Source organism: Dendrobates tinctorius, unplaced genomic scaffold (assembly GCF_039654945.1).
Source record: "Dendrobates tinctorius isolate UK_male_01 unplaced genomic scaffold, ASM3965494v1 ptg000036l, whole genome shotgun sequence".
NCBI classification, from domain to species: domain Eukaryota; kingdom Metazoa; phylum Chordata; class Amphibia; order Anura; family Dendrobatidae; genus Dendrobates; species Dendrobates tinctorius.
The window spans coordinates 13520407-13539158 of record NW_027361704.1 but is presented as its reverse complement, the minus strand read 5'-3'; the positions used below and the strand labels follow the sequence as shown (position 1 = coordinate 13539158).

The 18752-nt window shown below is 45.6% G+C and overlaps 1 protein-coding gene across 1 annotated transcript in view; it reads left to right on the top strand.

Moving 5' to 3' along the window:
- DOCK2 (dedicator of cytokinesis 2) overlaps positions 1-18752 on the top strand; it is a 1017649-nt gene that overhangs the window by 26560 nt on the left and 972337 nt on the right. The window contains exon 3 of the mRNA XM_073573729.1: positions 4001-4041. Within this exon, the coding sequence (XP_073429830.1) occupies positions 4001-4041 (41 nt within the window). The remainder of the gene's footprint in view (positions 1-4000; positions 4042-18752) is intronic.

Here is an 18752-nt window from a genome sequence, read left to right as displayed (position 1 = left end):
AAAAGCAAAAGTCGCTCAACTCTACTCTGCAGCAATCTGCTCACATGATGTACTACAGCCATTCAATGGGGAAGTAAAAAAACAAAAAACATATGGATCGCCAAAAGGTGCTAAGCAACCGGGATAACGGCAGCCTTAAAAGGATTGTTAAGAAAAAGTCATTCAAATATTTGGGGGAGATTCGCAAGGAGTGGACTGCTGCTGGAATCATTGCTTCAAAAGCCACCACACACAGTTGTATCCAGGACATGGGCTACAAGTGTCGCATTCCTTGTGTCAAGCCATTCGTGACCAATAGACAACGCCAGAAGCGTCTTACATGGGCCAAGAAGAACAAGAACTGGACTTTTGCTCAGTGGTCCAAGGTGTTGTTTTCAGATGAAAGTAAATTTTGAATTTCATTTGGAAATCAAGGTCCCAGAGTCTGGAGGAAGAGTGGAGAGGCACACTGTCATGATCCAGGATGGGGTTTCTCTTTAGCCCGTCCTGGTCAGACAGGGGTTAATTGTTTCTGCCTCTCTCTGGCAGAGGGCGGCTATTTAATGCTCACTCGACCTAGGTCCGGTGTCAGTTATACTCCTGCCCTCGGCTGAGTTAGTTGACCTTGTGCGTACGTGTGCCTTGTGACTGTGATACTTTATGCTTGTTTGGTTTTGACCCTGTTCTGTCCGTTATGAGTTCTGCCTGTTCCTTTGGTACTGCTCTGCTATTCCCGTGTATGACTCTTTTGCCTTGGAACTGACTACTCTCTGACTGCCTCCCTTGTACCGCGTTGCTATCTCTGTGTATGACTCATTGCTTACGTTCTGACTGTTCTCTGCTTGCTCCTCTGGTATCACTCTGCCCTCTCTGTGTATGACCCCCCCCCTTGTCTGACCTGAGTTCACCTAATCTTCACTTCAGGATTCCTGTAATAGAATCCTACAGTCATCTACTGCAGCAGGACGCTAAGCCACGCCTGGTACTGTATACTACCTTTAGTGTCGCAGGTCCCGTGCTCAGAACTTTCACAACAGTATTGGACCCCGTGCTCTCCCATAGTGTGGGTAAGTCACCCTGCTCTGCGTGGTAGTTTCAGCATAGCCGTCTACCAGGAGATTTTAGAGCACTTCATGCTTCCCTCTGCAGATAAGTTTTTTGGAAATGGAAATTTCATTCTCCAGCAGGACTTGGCTTCTATCCACAATGCCAAAAGCACCAATACCTGATTTTAAAACAAAAATACCACAAGGAGACAATCAATAATAAAGTTCGTCCATTAAAGCAATATAGAAACCAAAGAGAAAACGGAGCCAGGAGCAATAGATAAAATATAAGCTTTTTTATTATACTCAATAGAATAAAAAACAATTTATAGAAAAATTGGTGTGAGAAATACAAATTAAGGGAATCGGAGACACCCAGTTACCACACACGGGTTTAGGTAATGGTACAAATAGCAGTATCTAAACAAAGGCATGTAACAATGAAAAAAGCAGACTCCCTCTTTATTATCCCTTAAATATAGTATGGAAATAATCCTCAAGTAGGAACCTGATAACCACAGGTAACCCCTACGCATGTTTCGCTTCTTGCTTCTTCGGGGCGCAAAACAAGCAAGAAGCGAAACGCGCGTAGGGGTCAAGCAGTCCACACTACAGATAGGTTGCTACTTGCCTTTCTGCCTGTGGTTATCAGGTTCCTACTTGAGGATTATTTCCATACTATATAAACCTTTTTCACACAGGCAGATACTTTTATCTACTTTAGATACTGGCAGTAATTAATGTACGATTATACATTCCCCTTTATATATTTGGCTTAGTCCTATTTTTGTGACCGCTTTTTATGCACTATGCACTTTATGTAAACACTGAGAGGATACTGTGTACAAGTAGGAACCTGATAACCACAGGCAGAAAGGCTGTCAGCCAATATAAAAAGTAGTAGATACTGGAAAAGAAAGAGCCAGAGATTTATAAATGCCTAAGAATCAATAATAAGTTTTGGAGCAAGTAGCAACCTATCTGTAGTGTGGACTGCGGGACCCCTCCGCACGTTTCGCTTCTTGCTTGCTTCGCCCCCCCAAAGAAGCAAGAAGCAAAACGTGCGTAGGGGTCACCTGTGGTTATCAGGTTCCTACTTGAGGATTATTTCCATACTATATTTAAGGGATAATAAAGAGGGAGTCTGCTTTTTTCATTGTTACATGCCTTTTTTAGATACTGCTATTTGTACCATTACCCAAACCTGTGTGTGGTAACTGGGTGTCGCTGATTCCCTTAATTTGTATTAATCACACCAATTTTTCTATAAATTTGTATTTTATTCTATTGAGTATAATAAAAAAGCTTATATTTTATCTATTGCTCCTGGCTCCATTTTCTCTTTGGTTTGTTCTGATTTTAAAACAACAGTATCGCTGTGCTTGATTGGCCAGTAAACTCGCCTGACATTAACCAAGATGAAGATGAGAGACAACAGACCCAACCATGCAGACGAGCTGAAGGATGCTATTAAAGCAACCTGGGCTTTCTTAACACCTCAGCAGTGCCACAGGCTGATCGCCTCCATGCCACGCTGCATTGCTGCAGTAATTGTTGCAAAAGGACCCCAGACCAAGTATGGAGCGCATTTACTGAATATACATTTCAGGAGGACAATATTTTGGATTTTAAAATCATTTTTTTCAAGCTGGTGTTATAAAGTATTCCATTTTACTGAGATAATGACTTTTGGGTTTTCATTGGCTGTAAGCCATAATCATCAACATTAACAGAAATAAACATTTGAAATAGATCACTTTGTTTGTAACGACTATCTAATATACGAGTTTCCCCTTTTGTTTTGAAGAACTGAAATAAATTCGCTTTTTGATGATATTCTAATTTTGTGAGAAGCACCTGTATGCTTGTCTGGTATTGCAGTAATGATACTAAAGTGGAGAATTCTGTTGCTGTAAAATTTAAACCACAACATTAATGCTGTAAAAATGGAACTCCTAAAAATGTCAAAACAGAACCACTTGTCAATATTGTTCTTTCTTTATTTTCACCTTTTCACATCACGCAGATTTTTTATTATGTGACAAAATGGATGGTGTCAGAAAAAAATGCAACTTGTCCGGCAATAAATAAGCTCTAATATAGTTTGCTTATAAAAAATAAAGTTATATGTCTCTGAAAAACACCAAAAAGTGCAAAAATGAAAGTTGACTGCATCATTAATAGATTAAATACCTCTATGCTAGAGATTTGTTTTTTATTTCCGATTCAAAGAACAAATTAAGAAATAAATAAAAATTAGAATTCACTTTAAAGAATATTAATTTGCAGCTTTTATGTGTTTTTGTTTGTTTCACTTGGCTTTCTCTGGGTTATATATTCAATTCACCACAGATAAATATACATGTATGATGTATAAAAAATGTAGTGTGTGTAAAACAATGGTTTAATGTGACACGAGTCATGGTAATAAATATATATACTACTTATTGTAAATAAAGCGAGGTCAAACAATCCGACGTCGGGTCCAGGAAATGGCACAGTACGACAAAGGGAAATCCGAGACAAAGTCAAATACATGAGCCGAGGTCAGGAAAGCCAGTGAGGCAAAACAGTTTACAGGGAGCATGCACAAGAGAAGTCAGGTCACAAGCAAAGGGCCAGAGTCTGGGAAGAGAATCAAGTCAAGCTGGGTCAGGCACAGAGTGCAGAGGGATCAATGTTCCACAGGCAACAGCAAGTGTTCTATTGACACTGGGCGGGAGGAATTAGCATGCTAAGTAGAAGCCTGATTAAAGAAAATGAACACAGGTGATGGCAGCACAGATCCAGGACAGACTGACAGCCCCGACACAAAGTAACAAAAGGATAGAAACAGAGTGTAAATAATGACATTTACTATATATAATGTACCCCAAAGTTTTGCAAAACAAATTAACCCTCGAATATGTTAAGCAGATGAATGTGTTTGTACTGCAAATTTACACTGTAATTACAATGCATTTTTTGTTTTTTAGGCTGGTACAGAGGATATCTGGTTAAAAAGAGAATACATGTGGTAAGATTAAATTGTTTTCAATCTTTCATTTGATTCATCACTCTCCTAAAGGAAAGTATTTAGTGGCTGATCATGCAGCTGCTATGGGGTCTGTGAGTCGTGGGAAAAAGGGTATGGTGCCACTTGGAACTGGGCCCTTCCCTCGCTTATCATCACTATTGCATTCACAGGATACAGATACTATTGAATAAAATAGTGAATCAGTCTACACCTGTAAGTCTAAGACCCAGCACACTACAGACATGATGACGTTACTATTTGAGATGGGCGAACCTGAACAGTAAAGTTCGGCGTCCATACTGGACACCTACTGTTTGGGCATGGACACCGAATACGGACTTCACCAGGAAATCTGTGTTACTGTTCATGTTCGTCCCTCCTAAACACTGGGTGTTTGTCTCGCTGTCATAGGCATGACAGCGCAGCAAATACTGTTTCTGATTGGTGGTAAAATCATTACTGCCGGTTAGACAGCTGTGGTTCCCACGCTTTCAAATGACAGTGTCACGGGGCAGTTGCGGGGAAAACAGGGGAAGAGGAACCTGGGCCCCTGAACTGCCCCTAAGGCTAAGGCGGTGCCCTGACTCTCCTTAACTTGGGGGTACACTTGATGATAGTGAGGCCCAAGTCCCCAACCTGTCCCTATCTCCTGTTTAGCCCTGAGCTAAACCCCCAACCCCCCTCCCCAGGAGGTGAGACAGTGAATAAAATGAACTGCAACAATAGCACAAAAGGAAAGATGAGACACCACGGGGTTAAAGCAACTAAAAACCAAAATTTAGCTTTATTTGCTGCCAATGCTCCAAGCAGCAGAGTAAGGCACCTGATCAGCAACCAGCAGCAACACCACTGCTCCAGAAAAGCTGAACCCCCCTCTGCACCAGGTAGGTCCAATCTTCGCCAAGGTTGGTTAGCAAATGACCAGTATTACCACCAGTGATCTGCAGCACCAGGTTGCCTTATAAAGGGATGTGGGAGTAGTCGCCACCTGCTGACTAACTAAACATGTAGTAACACCAGCGGCCACTGGGGGCAAAAACTGACATTAGCCCCCAATGGCCTGAAAGGAAAAAAGTTTATAAAAGAGAATCCAGAATTTGACAGATCCAAAAATGGATCATCACAGACAGGGTGAGCCTGCAGCTGTGATTAGAGGTATAAAGATTACCTCTGGTCACATGTGTCAGCTGATGGAACTACTGCTCCCATCAGCCGACGCTTACTGCTGCTAATAACAGTGTGAGCAGGAGTGGCAGATGGAAGTATTTATCAGTCAGCGCCTGCACTGTAAATAAAAAATTTTAAAATATGGAGTGGGGTCCCGCCATTTTTGGCAACCAGCCAAGCTAAAGCAGACATCTGGGGACTGATATTCTCAGGCTGATAAGGGACCATGGATATTGGTCCCCACAGCCTAAAAATAGCAGCCCTGTGACACCCAAAACATATACTACATATACCGATTCTGGTGCTTGGCCTGTCTCTTCCATCTTGCCTTGTAGTGGTGGCAAGTAGGGTTTCTTATTTGTGGGGTTGATGTCACATTTGTATTGTCTGGTGACATCAAACTCACAGATTAGTAATGGAGGAGCATCTATAAGACACCCATCCATTACTAATCCTATGGTAAATAAAGACACAGCCAGAATAAAGTCTTTTATTTGAACTAAAAATAAAACACAGTTTTCCTTTTTATTTAAAAGTAACAAACACAGTTATACTCACCTAACACCCATTCCATTGAATCCTTCGTCTTTTGTAATAAAATATAAATAAAAAACAACAATATACCTCACCTGTCCGTTGTTCTGTCCCACGCCATACTCTGTCTGGGGATTACTAATTTTCAACCTGGAAGGTCCCAAGATTGAATCGTCCAGACTGAGAACCACTGATGAATGAGCTGCTGCAAGCGCAGCAATCGTAAGCAGCGGTGATGTCATTAAGGTTACTGCCGGTCACTGAGGCTGCGTTCCAGCCAGGCCATTGAACTGTGGTGACTTCAGCACCATGAGAAAAAGTCTCACGGTGCAGAGGCGAGTTCACCGCAGTTCAAATTTACCTCAGTGAAGTTCTCCCGGTGTGCAGCGATAGATCCAAGGAAATAAGAGTTTATTTTTTTAGGTATTTTACACAATTTGGGGTTGTGAATTTAAAAAAGTACACTCCTCACCTTTGAATTTGCAAATTCAAGAAATACAATTGTGGAATTATGAAAATCATAGTGTCACGATCCATTTTTGGATTTGTGGCAGCTCTGGTTCTACTCAGTTAAAACTTTTTTCCTTTCAGGCCAGCGGGGGTTAATGTTAACACAGGACATTAGGGGAGTGCAGGGACAGGCTCAGGTGTGAGCTCAGGTGGTGACCATCCCTCATTACCTATAGGTATGGCCTTTCTCTCCTCAATACCATCCCGTTGTGTGAGTGTTTCACAGTTCCCTGACCGACAACCCGTTGGTGACATTATCACCAACCGTCACATTTTTCCAGTGAACCATTGCTCAATAGCAGGTCTTCGCCCAACTGATCCAGACCCTCACTGATGAGCTTAAGGAGCTCTCAGGTGGTGCAGCAGCTTCAGCAGTTGTCAGGGTTCTGGGTTTCTGCTCATGTGCAGGCTCAACTGGAACCCAAGATATGTCTCCCTGACAGGTTTTCTGGAGGGAGAGATACATTTTTGATTTTTCAGGAGGCCAGTAAATTATACTTCAGGCTCTGCCCTCATTCCTCAGGGAGTGAGGAACAGCGTGTGGGGATTGTAGTCTCCCTTTTCCCTTCTCGAGGATGATCCTCAATCCTGGGCCATCGCCATTCCGACCAATTCCCCATCTTTGCGGTCAGTGGATGAGTTTTTTGCGGCATTGGCACTGGTGTATGAGGATTCTGATGGCATCTCCCTGGCTGAGTCTCGTCTTTGTAAAATCAAGCAGGGGGCCCGGCCGAGCAGTACTGCTCAGAGTTTAGAAGGTGGGCCACTGACACGCAGTGGAATGACCCTCCCCTTAGACTTTTTTGTCAGGGTCTGTCACCTAGGCTGCAAGATACTCTGGTGCAGTACACTACTCCTGGGTCATTGGAAGCCACCATGGCCCTTGCTATCCGAGTGGATAGACGCCTCAGGGAGAGGCATACACCAAATCTGCCCCCTGTTGTCTTTTCGAGGGAGGAGGACACATTGGTGCAGGTGGCCCAAACTATGCAGGTAGGAGGAGTCTCAAACAGGGTTGCCTGCGGTTCGCCGTTGTGTGGAGGCATGTTTCTATTGTGGGCAGTCTGGTCATTTCATCAATGTCTGCCCAGCTTGCACCAAAAGTACCATCACCATCTAATAAGCCGTGTCCCCAAGGTCGTGTGGAGGGAGGCAACCAGGGTGTGTATATTTTCACCATTTTTTTCATCTCAGTGCACCATCCTTGCTGAAGTGGTGGTTGGTGTGGTAACTGAGACTATACCGGTGCTATTGGACAGTGGAACGGAAGTCTATTTGGTGGATTCTCACTTTGTTCATACTCATGGTCTGAGGGGTAGGACACTAACGAGACCCCTTAGGGTCCAGGCCATTGACTCTGTCCCACTCAACCAGTGGAGGGTGACCCAAGTCATAAATAATATAGACCTGCGTATAGGGACTCATCATGAAGAGTCCCTGTCGTGCTACATCTTGGACGGTATGCCAACTCCCGTTGTCTTAGGCCTCCCTTGTTTGAAAAAACACAACCCGGTCATAAATTGGCGATCCATGGAAGTTGTCAGCTGGGGCCAGTCATGCAATGACTGCTGCCCAGGAGCTATTATCTCTGTCCTTCTGCAGTCTACCCTGTCTACTCCAGTGGGGGCAGCAGAGTTGCTGCCAGGGAGTAGGGGAAAGACTAAACCCTCACCACAAGTAAACCCTGAGTCTGTGTCCTCTTAAGAGGAGGGGTGAGGGATGGTGGTGGTTCCTTCTGTTTGTAGTGGGGGTATAAGTTTGATGACACAGGGGGATGCCTCTGTTGTCGGTTCCTTAAAGAGTTCACCATCTTGGGGCAAAAGCATGCGTGGAAATAAATGTTCAGGTCTGGACCTGTGTGTGAATGAATACGTGTGGGTGTCCACCAAAAACATCAAGTGGAAGTATGCTACTGAGACCTGAAGTTCTAGAGTGATTGGGCCGTATCGGGTGTCTGCCATTTTCAGCCTGGGAACTTTCCAGCAGGAGTTACCCCTAGTAATGCACGTTCGCAACGTATTGCCCAGGTCGGCGCTCTGGAGATTTGTGGCAACTCTGGAGCCTACATTATTATCATCTCCATCGGGCTACTTAATTGCACAGCTTTATACACACATCACTGTCCCCATTGAACCTCACAATCTTAATTCCCTGTCAGTATGTCTTTGCAGTGAAGGCAGAAACTGGGGTACCCAAAGGAAACCCACTAAAACAAAGGAAGAACTTATAAATCCTTTGCAGATGTGTTCCTTTGTAGGTAAGATTTTCACCCAGGACCAAAGTGGTGAAAAAGCAACAGTGTTAGCCACTGCGCTGCTCCCTTTGCAATTTCTGACCAATGATGCTCAATGGAGAGAAAGTCAAAATATCCTGCAGTCCATAGGCTGCTTTTAGTAACACAAGCAACATGCAATTTGGCGTAATATTAATAAACTTTGGAAAAATGGCAATACCAATGATTCCACAACAAAATCAATGTAACACTGTGACTACTATACATTGTCACCTCACACCATAATATCAAGTGTAGGACCTTTGTAATGATTTATTGTGAAGACTTGTTCAGGGGTTAGTTTCATCATAGTCCATAGTGATCAATTCTGTACTGCAGTTACGATGTACAAGACAAAATAATATTGTGGCACTGTGCTAGCCAGAAAAATCAATGTAAATACTTATGTCCCAAAGAAATGAGAAAGGTATTCAAGGAGTGATGCCTTTATTGGCTAACCAGAGAAATTATATTTGCAAGCTTTCAGGGCTCAGGCAGACCCTTCATCAGGCTAAAATTATACCTCACAGTCCAAGCCTAATGTGTCAAACAATGTCTACACAAATAACCAGAAGGTATTTCAATGACATTGGGCTTAGATCAAAATGTACAGCTATAGGTGTACCCAGGACTGGCACCAGGAATTTCAGGACCTCATACTGGCAACATTTTCAGGCCCTCTTGATACTCCGTCCAGGGTTCACCCTAGATCTGCCTCCACCCTGCAAACCTTCCACAGTCCTACCGCCCACTCTTGGAAAAACTCCACTTCTACACCACGTCATCACCAATCACACATTAACAGTTCCCTTTGAACACCAGATCACATACATAGTCATCAGCTTTTCTTTTGGCCAAATATCCTAAACTGTTTTTAGGTATATTTTTTATTTATTTTTCTCAAAAAGAATGTTTGACATTCATTCTTTACAATAGCCAATATTACCACACACAAGGAATAAATACTGTCACACCATGGCCGGACCACATATTACCACCCCATAGTGACTATACAATACCATGAACAATGGAGAAATACCACCACTCCATGACCAGACTACATATTACCCCAACATAGTGACTGAATAATACCACATACAAGGAACAAATACCACAGCACCATGAGTAGACCACATATTACCACCACATAATAACTGAATAATACCACATACAAGGAATAAATACCACCACACCATGTCCAGACCATATATTACCGCCACATAGTGACCAAATTCTACAATTCGGATCGTTAATAAAAAAAAAAAACCCACAATACTAATATTACCAAAATTACCAATATACACAGGAGCTTTGTACATAGTATTTAATATATAGTGTCAGTATACAGGTAATACAGGGATCACCGGTGATATTATACACAGGAGCTCTGTATGTACTAAGCAGTGTATAGTGTCAGTGTACAGGTAAGACACTGACTAACCAGTAAGGCTAGTTTCACACTTGCTTTTTTTTGCAGCGCGTTTTTCCCGCAAAAAAAGCATTGAAAAAACGCATACAACTGCTGCATTTTTTTTCAAGCATTTTTATGAGCATGCATGAAAAATACGCAGCGTTTTTATGCGTTTGTATGCGTTTTTAGTGCGTTTTTACCGCGTTTGCGGTTTTTCCAAACAGGTGGCCCCTCACACTAACCCAAACCATGACTTTACTAACCCTGACCCTAACCCTAACCCTTAACCAAACCATACCCTGATCCTAACCCTAACCCTTAACCAAACCATACCCTGACCCTGACCCTAACCCTAACCCTTAACCAAACCATACCCTGATCCTGACCCTAACCCTAACCCTTAACCAAACCATACCCTGATCCTAACCCTGACCCTAACCCTAACCCTAAACCCCCTTAACTAACCCTAACTCTAACCCAAACCCCTAAATTCCATTGTCTTACTAATGGTAAAAAAAAAACGCATGTGCAAAAAAAGCATACATAAGCATGCCAATGCGCACATATGCTCACCATAGACTTATAATGGGTGTCTTGCTGTAAAAAAACACATTGCGCGCGCATGCGTTTTTTTGAGGCAAGTCGGATGCCCCAAAAATGCGACAGGTTGCATTTTGTGCGCCCGAGCGCATAACGCAAAAAAACGCATGCGCGGAAAAACGCGTACAAACGCATGTGTATGCGCACATAAGCGCATCCCATGCAAAGTATAGGAAAAAAAAACGCATGCGCTATTTAGCACAAAAAAAACGCAAGTGTGAAACCAGCCTTACATCTGTAGTTGAAGTCATTCATGCATCCAGCGCAGACCACCATCACTTCTTCCAGCCAGAACTCATCTCTGCCTAAAATTACAGTTATCTAGAGCACCACTTCCAGAGCACATTCCCAAGATTTTCCCTAACTTTTACCCATCATTAATATCTAATTAGTTATTATTCAACCCAGCATTGCAAATTTAAGTTGTAATCCACCATTGTGCCCCAAACAAATTATAAATGGCCACTTTCCCCACCCAATAAATATATAAATTAATTAGCACCTCTATTCTTTCCCTAATAAATTCAGTCATACTCCTGCATCTTCAACACCCCCCCACTCTGTACCTCCTGCTCCCCCATTCATTATATTTACATGCCTCCCTACGCTCCAGTTCATTATGTTATGTTCTCTCTCCCTCCCACCCTCTATTCATCATCATTTGCTCTCCCAACTTCAATTCATCATTTGCTGTCTTTTGTCTCCCCACTCAATTAATTATTTGTAGTGTTGAGCGATACCGTAAGATACCCAAAAATATCGTATCGGATGGTATCGCCCGACACGAAAAAAATATCGGGTATCGGAATTAAAAAAAGGCCTTTATTTCCTTGTTGGCTAATTCTACATAATTGAAAACAAATAAGAATCATGTAGAATGTATTGTGGGAGGTGGAGGAGACATTAAAAGCATAGTGGTTTATTCAAATCACATGGCATAGCATTAATTCCAATTTTTTTTTTTCAAGACGTTCGGAGTTAAAAAGATATTGACTATGTTAACTTTTTTATATTTAGTCAGATATGTATGTTTCGCAACTTCCATGCTCTTCACCTTCTTTTGTACTTCTCCCACACTTTCTCCTTCATGATCCGCAGCAGTAGCATTTTTTTCATCAACTTTTTCTTCACCTTATTCATCTTCTTCTTCACCTTCTTCCCATTAATTTTTTTTTTCCATTCTTCATATTTTTCTTATTCAGCTATTATTAATTTTCATATGCTATTTCTTCATCTTCTTCCTATTCTTCTTTTTCTTCATTTTCTTATGGTGACAGGCATTCCTGTAGTACTTATCTATAAAAGTTATAAGATTACACCTTACGTTCTGCCTGTCACAAAAGATTTACAACAGGTTTTGTCCGCGTTCAGTTTGGCCTGCAGCAGCAGGCATTTTCCAGGGGCACCACGAGGAGGAACGGACTCGCCCCCATTTACTGCTTAGTTGTCTTCTGCTTATAATTTTGATTTTTTTTTCTATGCTGATTTTTTGTCTTATGCTTAATGTTCTTCTGCTTTCTGTTCTTCTGCTTTTGCTTCTTCTGCTTCTTGTTCCTCTGTCTTTTGTTCTGTATCTTGGTGGTTGTCTTCATCTTCTTTGTCCTCTTGGTCTTATTATTTAGGGTCATATTTCTGGTCTTCTTTGGTGTGGTCTTCAGGGTCGTCATCATCAGGGTCATCGTCCTGGAGATCAATAAGGATTACCAAAGACAATTTCAAAAAGCTTGATCTTGGAAATGTAGCAGAAGGTACAAGAAGGCTGAGAAACTGGCGAGAACCAGCAGACAGTGCTGGCACCCGGATGGGTAGCAGAAGGAACAAGAGCCAATGGCACTACCGAGGACCAACTGACGGTGCTGGACCACGGTTACTAAGCAGAAGGTACCTGTGCTAAAAAGCACTACCAAGGACCAGCTGACGGTGCTGGACCTCGGATACCGAGATGGAGGCACCTAGACCAAAGGCTCTGGCGAGAACCAGCAGACAGTGCTGGAACCCGGGTGGGTAGCAGAAGGTACCCATTGAAAGCAAAGTAGCCAGGCCGCAAGCCGGCCGCAGTTACCGAAACCCACAGTCCTACAGGGGGTCCATGTCCCATTTGGCACTACGGATCCAGCCTTCAGTGCCAGTTCCCGCAGCCCACATAGGAGTCACCTAAACTGCAGGCACCGTAGAGTCGGCTAACCCGGCCGCAAGACGACAGGACAACGGATTGGTGGCATAGTGACCTTGACACTACCCGGAAACAGCAGGCGTGCTGGAACCAGGCTGGGCAACAGGGAGTCCCCATGCCAAAGACACTGCCGAGAACCAGCTGACGGTGCTGGAACCCAGATGGGTAGCAAAAGCTACAAGAGCCAATGGCACTACCGAGGAACAGCTGACTGTGCTCTGACCACGGTTACTAGGCAGGAGGTACCTGTGCTAGAAAGCACTACCAAGGACCAGCTGACGGTGCTGGACCTCGGATACCGAGATGGAGGCACCTAGGCCAAAGGCTCTGGCGAGAACCAGCAGACAGTGCTGGAACCCGGGTGGGTAGCAGAAGGTACCCATTGAAAGCAAAGTAGCCAGGCCGCAAGCCGGCCACAGTTACCGAAACCCACAGTCCTACAGGGGGTCCATGTCCCATTGGCACTACGGATCCAGCCTTCAGTGCCAGTTCCCGCAGCCCACATAGGAGTCACCTAAACTGCAGGCACCGTAGAGTCGGCTAACCCGGCCGCAAGACGACAGGACAACGGATTGGTGGCATAGTGACCTTGACACTACCCGGAAACAGCAGGCGTGCTGGAATTAGGCTGGGCAACAGGGAGTCCCCGTGCCAAAGACACTGCCGAGCACCAACTGGTGTTGTTGGAGCCCAGGGACAATCATGGTGTAGGCCGAGGCCTACTTGGTGGTAGTTTTAGATTGTTTGTAGGCTACAACAGACTGTCAACGTGCTCCAATTAGGCATCTGTCTCCACTCTGTTTCCAGGATTTCACGTGACCACCAACACCGCCAGTTTATGCGTACAGCAGCCGTCTGCCCAATCCACACGTGTTGCTGTGTTACTGGGATTCTGTAATGTCAGCAGATCCCCTGATTTGTGTCTGCCACTGTCTCCTGCTCTGTCCACATTCCCACCGCTTGCAGTGGGAAGGTGGACAGCGCAGGAGACAGTGACGGACACATATTGGGGGATCTGCTGACGTTACAGAACCCCAGGAACACAGGAACAAGTGTGGAATGCGTGGACGGCAACTGTGAGCAGGAACTGGCGGTGTTGGAGGTCAGGGGAAATACTAGAGACAGAGTGGAGACAGAGGCCAAATCAGAGAATGTTTAAATCTGAAGTAATTACAATTTGGAGGCAGCAGCAGTTTGCCCTCCACACAGCAGGGGATAAGCTGACGTTACTGAACCCCACTTTCACATGAACGAGTGTGTTTTTCTGTGTGGACAGCACTTCGGAGCACCAACTGGCGTTGTGGGAGCCCAGGGAAAATGAGGTAGTAGGCCGAGGCCTACTTGGAGCCAGGTGTAAATCTGAGGTTGTTTGACTGTGGAGGGAGCAGGACACTTTGCCATACACACAGCAGGGGATCAGCTAACGTTACCGAACCCCACTTTCACATGAACGAGTGTGTTTTTCTGTGTGGACAGCACTTCTGAGCACCAACTGGCGGTGTTGGAGCCCAGGGAAAATCAGGTAGTAGGCCGAGGCCTACTTGGTGGCAGTTTGCGATTGTTTCTAGACTACTACTAACTGTCAACATACTCCAATTAGGCCTCTGTCTTCACTCTGTTTCGAGTATTTCCGCTGGCTTCCAACCACGCCAGTTGCTGCTCTGAAATGCCATCTGCACAACCCACACTTGTTCCTGTGTTACTGGGGTTCTGTAACAGCAGCTTCTCCCTAGAGGGGAGTCAGGCAATGTCTCCTGCTCTGTCCACATTTCCACTACAAGTAGTGGGAATGTAGACAAAGCAGGAGACATTGCCGTGCTCAACTCTGGAGATGAGCAGATGTTACAGGACCCAGGTACCACAGGAACAAGTGTGGATTGTGCAGACGGCACTTGAGAGCAGAAACAGGCGGTGTTGTAGGCCGGAGGAAATACTCAAAACAGAGTGGAGACAGAGGGCAAATCAGAGAACATATTAAATCAGAGGTAGTCAGAAGTTGTAGGCAGCAGGAGAGTTTGCCGTACACACAGCAGGGGATCAGCTGACGTTACCGAACCCCACTTACACATAAACGAGTGTTTTGTCTGTGCGGACAGCACTTCCGAGCACCAACTGGCATTGTCGGAGCCCAGGGAAAATGAGGTAGTAGGCCGAGGCCTACTTGGAGCCAGGTGTAAATCTGAGGTTGTTTGACTGTGGAGGGAGCAGGACACTTTGCCATACACACAGCAGGGGATCAGCTGACGTTACCGAACCCCACTTACACATGAGCGAGTGTTTTGTCTGTGCGGACAGCACTTCTGAGCAACAACGGGCGTTGCTGTAGCCCAGGAAATAAAGTTCAGGTCATAGAAACATGAACACAACAGGAGACCTGGATCCTGTTGCCAGCCAATTATTTATTCTGGAAGAGGACTGGCAAATTCAGGTGAGATCCAGGCCTTGTTCATTTTCACAAAAGTAAGCCGGTCAACATTATCGGCGGATAGTCGCGTGCGACGGTCTGTTACCACACCACCTGCAGCACTAAAGACACGTTCCGATAATACACTGGCAGCAGGGCAAGCCAGCACCTCCAATGCATACTGGCTAAGCTCTGGCCATGTATCCAGCTTAGAGACCCAATACTTGAACGGGGAAGAGCCGTCTGGGAGAACACTAACAGGGCACGACAAGTAGTCTGTCACCATCTGACGGAAACGTTGCCTCCTGCTGACTGGAGCCGTCTGTGATGTTGTAGCCGTTTGTGACGGTCCCACAAAACTTTTCCACATTTGGGCCATACTGGCCTTGCCTTGTCCTGCGGCACTGCCTCTGCTACCTCTTTGTGCAGAGCTTCCTCCACTGCCTCTACCCACATGGCTGCTTTGAAAAGCACTACCAGCAACACTTGTGGGGGGAATGGAGAACATGATGGCCTGCACAAGTGTTTCTTGGTACTCCCACATTTTTCGCTCCTGGTTCAACTGTGGTATGAGGCTTTGTAAGTTGTCCCGGTAGCGAGGATCTAGGAGGGTGTACACCCAATAATCAGCCGTGTGGAGAATGTTGGCGATGCGGCTGTCATTTAACAAGCACTGCAGCATGAAGTCAACCATGTGCTGCAGACTGCCAACTGGACCGGAAACGCTGTCCCCAGCTTGAGGCAGCATCTCTGCCTGCTCAGCATCACCCCACCCTCGCTGTACACACTGACTACTAGAGCCTTGTGTACCTCCCTCCTCTGGAGAGATGTGTTCCTCCTCCTCCATTGACTCCTCGTCATCCTCCTCACTAAGTGTCCCCTGCCTGGGCCTTTGTGTGGAAGCACGTTGCGCAGACTTGCCAGAAGCAGATGGCATTTCTGACTGCTCATCCTCGACCTCTTCAAAAACCTCCTCACTTAGTGCTTGTAAGGTTTTTTGAAGCAGACAGATGAGGGGGACAGTCATACTGATTAGTGCATCATCTGCACTGGCCATCCGCGTGGAGTCATCGAAGGCACGCAAAACTTGGCAGATGTCCCTCATAGTGGCCCACTCAGTGGTGGTGAAGTGTGTCCGGCGCACAGTGCGACTTGTTTGCGCCTGATGCAGCTGGTACTCCATTACTGCTGCCTGCTGCTCACACAACCGCTCCAACATATGTAACGTTGAATTCCACCTGGTGGGGAGGTCACATATGATGCGATGTTCTGGCAGGCGGAATCGGCGTTGCAGAGATGCAATGCGCGATCTTGCCATGCTGGAACGCCGCAAGTGAGCACACTCTAGGCGAACCTTGTGCAGCAGTGCATCAAGATCCGGATAGTCCCTCAGAAAGCTCTGCACGACCAAATTGAGCACGTGTGCCAGACATGGTATGTGAGTGAGGTTGCCTAGGCCCAGAGCTGCCACTAGATTTTGGCCATTGTCACTCACTACCAAACCTGGCTGGAGATTCGCTGGCACAAACCACACATCACTCTCCTGCTTGATGGCATTCCAGAGCTCCTGTGCTGTGTGGCTCCGATTCCCCAAAGAAATTAATTTAAGGATGGCCTGTTGACGTTTGGCCACACCTGTGCTCATATCTGGCCTAACAGGCTCACGCAGTGCTGATTCCGAGGAACTAGAGTAACATAGTAACATAGTAACATAGTTATTAAGGTTGAAGGGAGACTTTAAGTCCATCTAGTTCAACCCATATCCTATCCTAACTTGCCCTAACATGTTGATCCAGAGGAAGACAAAAAACCCCATGTGGCAACAGTAAGCTTCACATTGGGGAAAAAAATTCCTTCGCGACTCCACATACGGCAATCAGACTAGCTCCCTGGATCAACGCAATATTAAGGAGACTAGTGTATATACCCTGTAATATTATACTTTTCAAGAAAGGCATCCAGTCCCTTCTTAAATTTTAGTAGTGAATCACTCATTACAACATCATATGGCAGAGAGTTCCATAGTCTCACTGCTCTTACAGTAAAGAATCCGCATCTGTGAGTATGCTTAAACCTTCTTTCCTCCAGACGTAGAGGATGCCCCCTTGTCCCCGTCACAGGTCTAAGAGTAAAAAGATCATTAGAAAGGTCTTTGTATTGTCCCCACATATATTTATACATTGTAATAAGATCACCCCTAAGCCTTCGATTCTCCAAACTAAATAACCCCAAGTGTAATAACCTGTCTTGGTATTGCAGACCCCCTAGTTCCCTAATAACCTTGGTCGCTCTTCTCTGCACCCGCTCCAGTTCAGCTATGTCTTTCTTATACACCGGAGACCAGAACTGTACACAGTATTCTAAGTGTGGTCGCACTAGTGACTTATATAGAGGTAAAATTATGTTCTCCTCATGAGCATCTATGCCTCTTTTAATGCATCCCATTATTTTATTTGCCTTTGCAGCAGCTGCTTGACTCTGGCCACTAAATGTGAGTTTGTCGTCCACCCATACCCCCAGGTCTTTTTCAGTGACTGTTTTGCCCAGTAGGAGGAGGACTCAATATGTACAGACTGCATTCCTGCAATCCTTGGAGTTGGCAGAATACGTACAGAGCCACTCTCCAGATCTGTACCCGGCTCCACAACATTGACCCAATGGGCAGTGAGGGAAAGGTATCGTCCCTGTCCATGGCTACTGGTCCACGCATCGGTGGTCAGGTGGACCTTGCTACTGACGGCATTTAGTAGCGCATTTTTAATTTTTCCCTCCACATGCTTTTGCAGGGCAGGGACAGCTTGCCTGCTGAAATAAAAGCGGCTGGGCACATTGTATTGTGGAACTGCCAATGACATAAAGTTCCGGAAGGTGTCAGTCTCCACCAGCCTGAATGACAGCATCTCAAGGGCCAGTAGTTTGGCAATGCCGGCATTCAGAGCCAGTGCTCGGGGATGGTTTGCCGAGTATGGCCGCTTTTTCTCCCATGCCTGTGCTACCGATTGCTGGTGAGTGGCCTGGGAGTGTGCTGATGACTGCGAACGTGGTTCAGTGGGTGGAATTTCACTGGGTCTCTGGACAACAGTGGCAGTGGTTCTTCCATGGCGTTCCAGTGAGGAAGCCGAACCAGCTGTGTGTGAGCTGGAGGAAGAGGCCCCAACACGAGCTGAAGAGGTGGTAGGTGCTGCTGAAGGTTGGCCTACATCTTCAGTGTGTCTGTGTAACTTCACCTCGTGCTTGGTACGCACATGTTTCCACATATTTGTGGTATTGAGGTTGGTCACATTTTTCCCTCGTTTCACTTTCTGATGACACAGCTTGCATTTGACAAAGCAAATGTCATCTGCAACTGTGTCAAAAAAAAGACCACGCACTGCAAGTCCTGGGAGCGCCCGTTTTGTGTTTTGGAAGAGGATTGCTCCTCACGGGTGCCAAAGTGGAGGCTACAGGCAACCAAGTCTGCCCCCGCCCTCTCCCTCCTCTTTTGGCCGTTCGGGGAATCTCTTCCTCAGAGCTGCTCCCACCACCTTCCTGTGGCTAACGCCATGATGGGTCAAGGACCTCATCATCTCCACTCCCCTCTTCAAGCACCGGCTGGTCCTGGGTTGTCTCGCCAGCACCGTACGCACCAGAAATTGGCAAC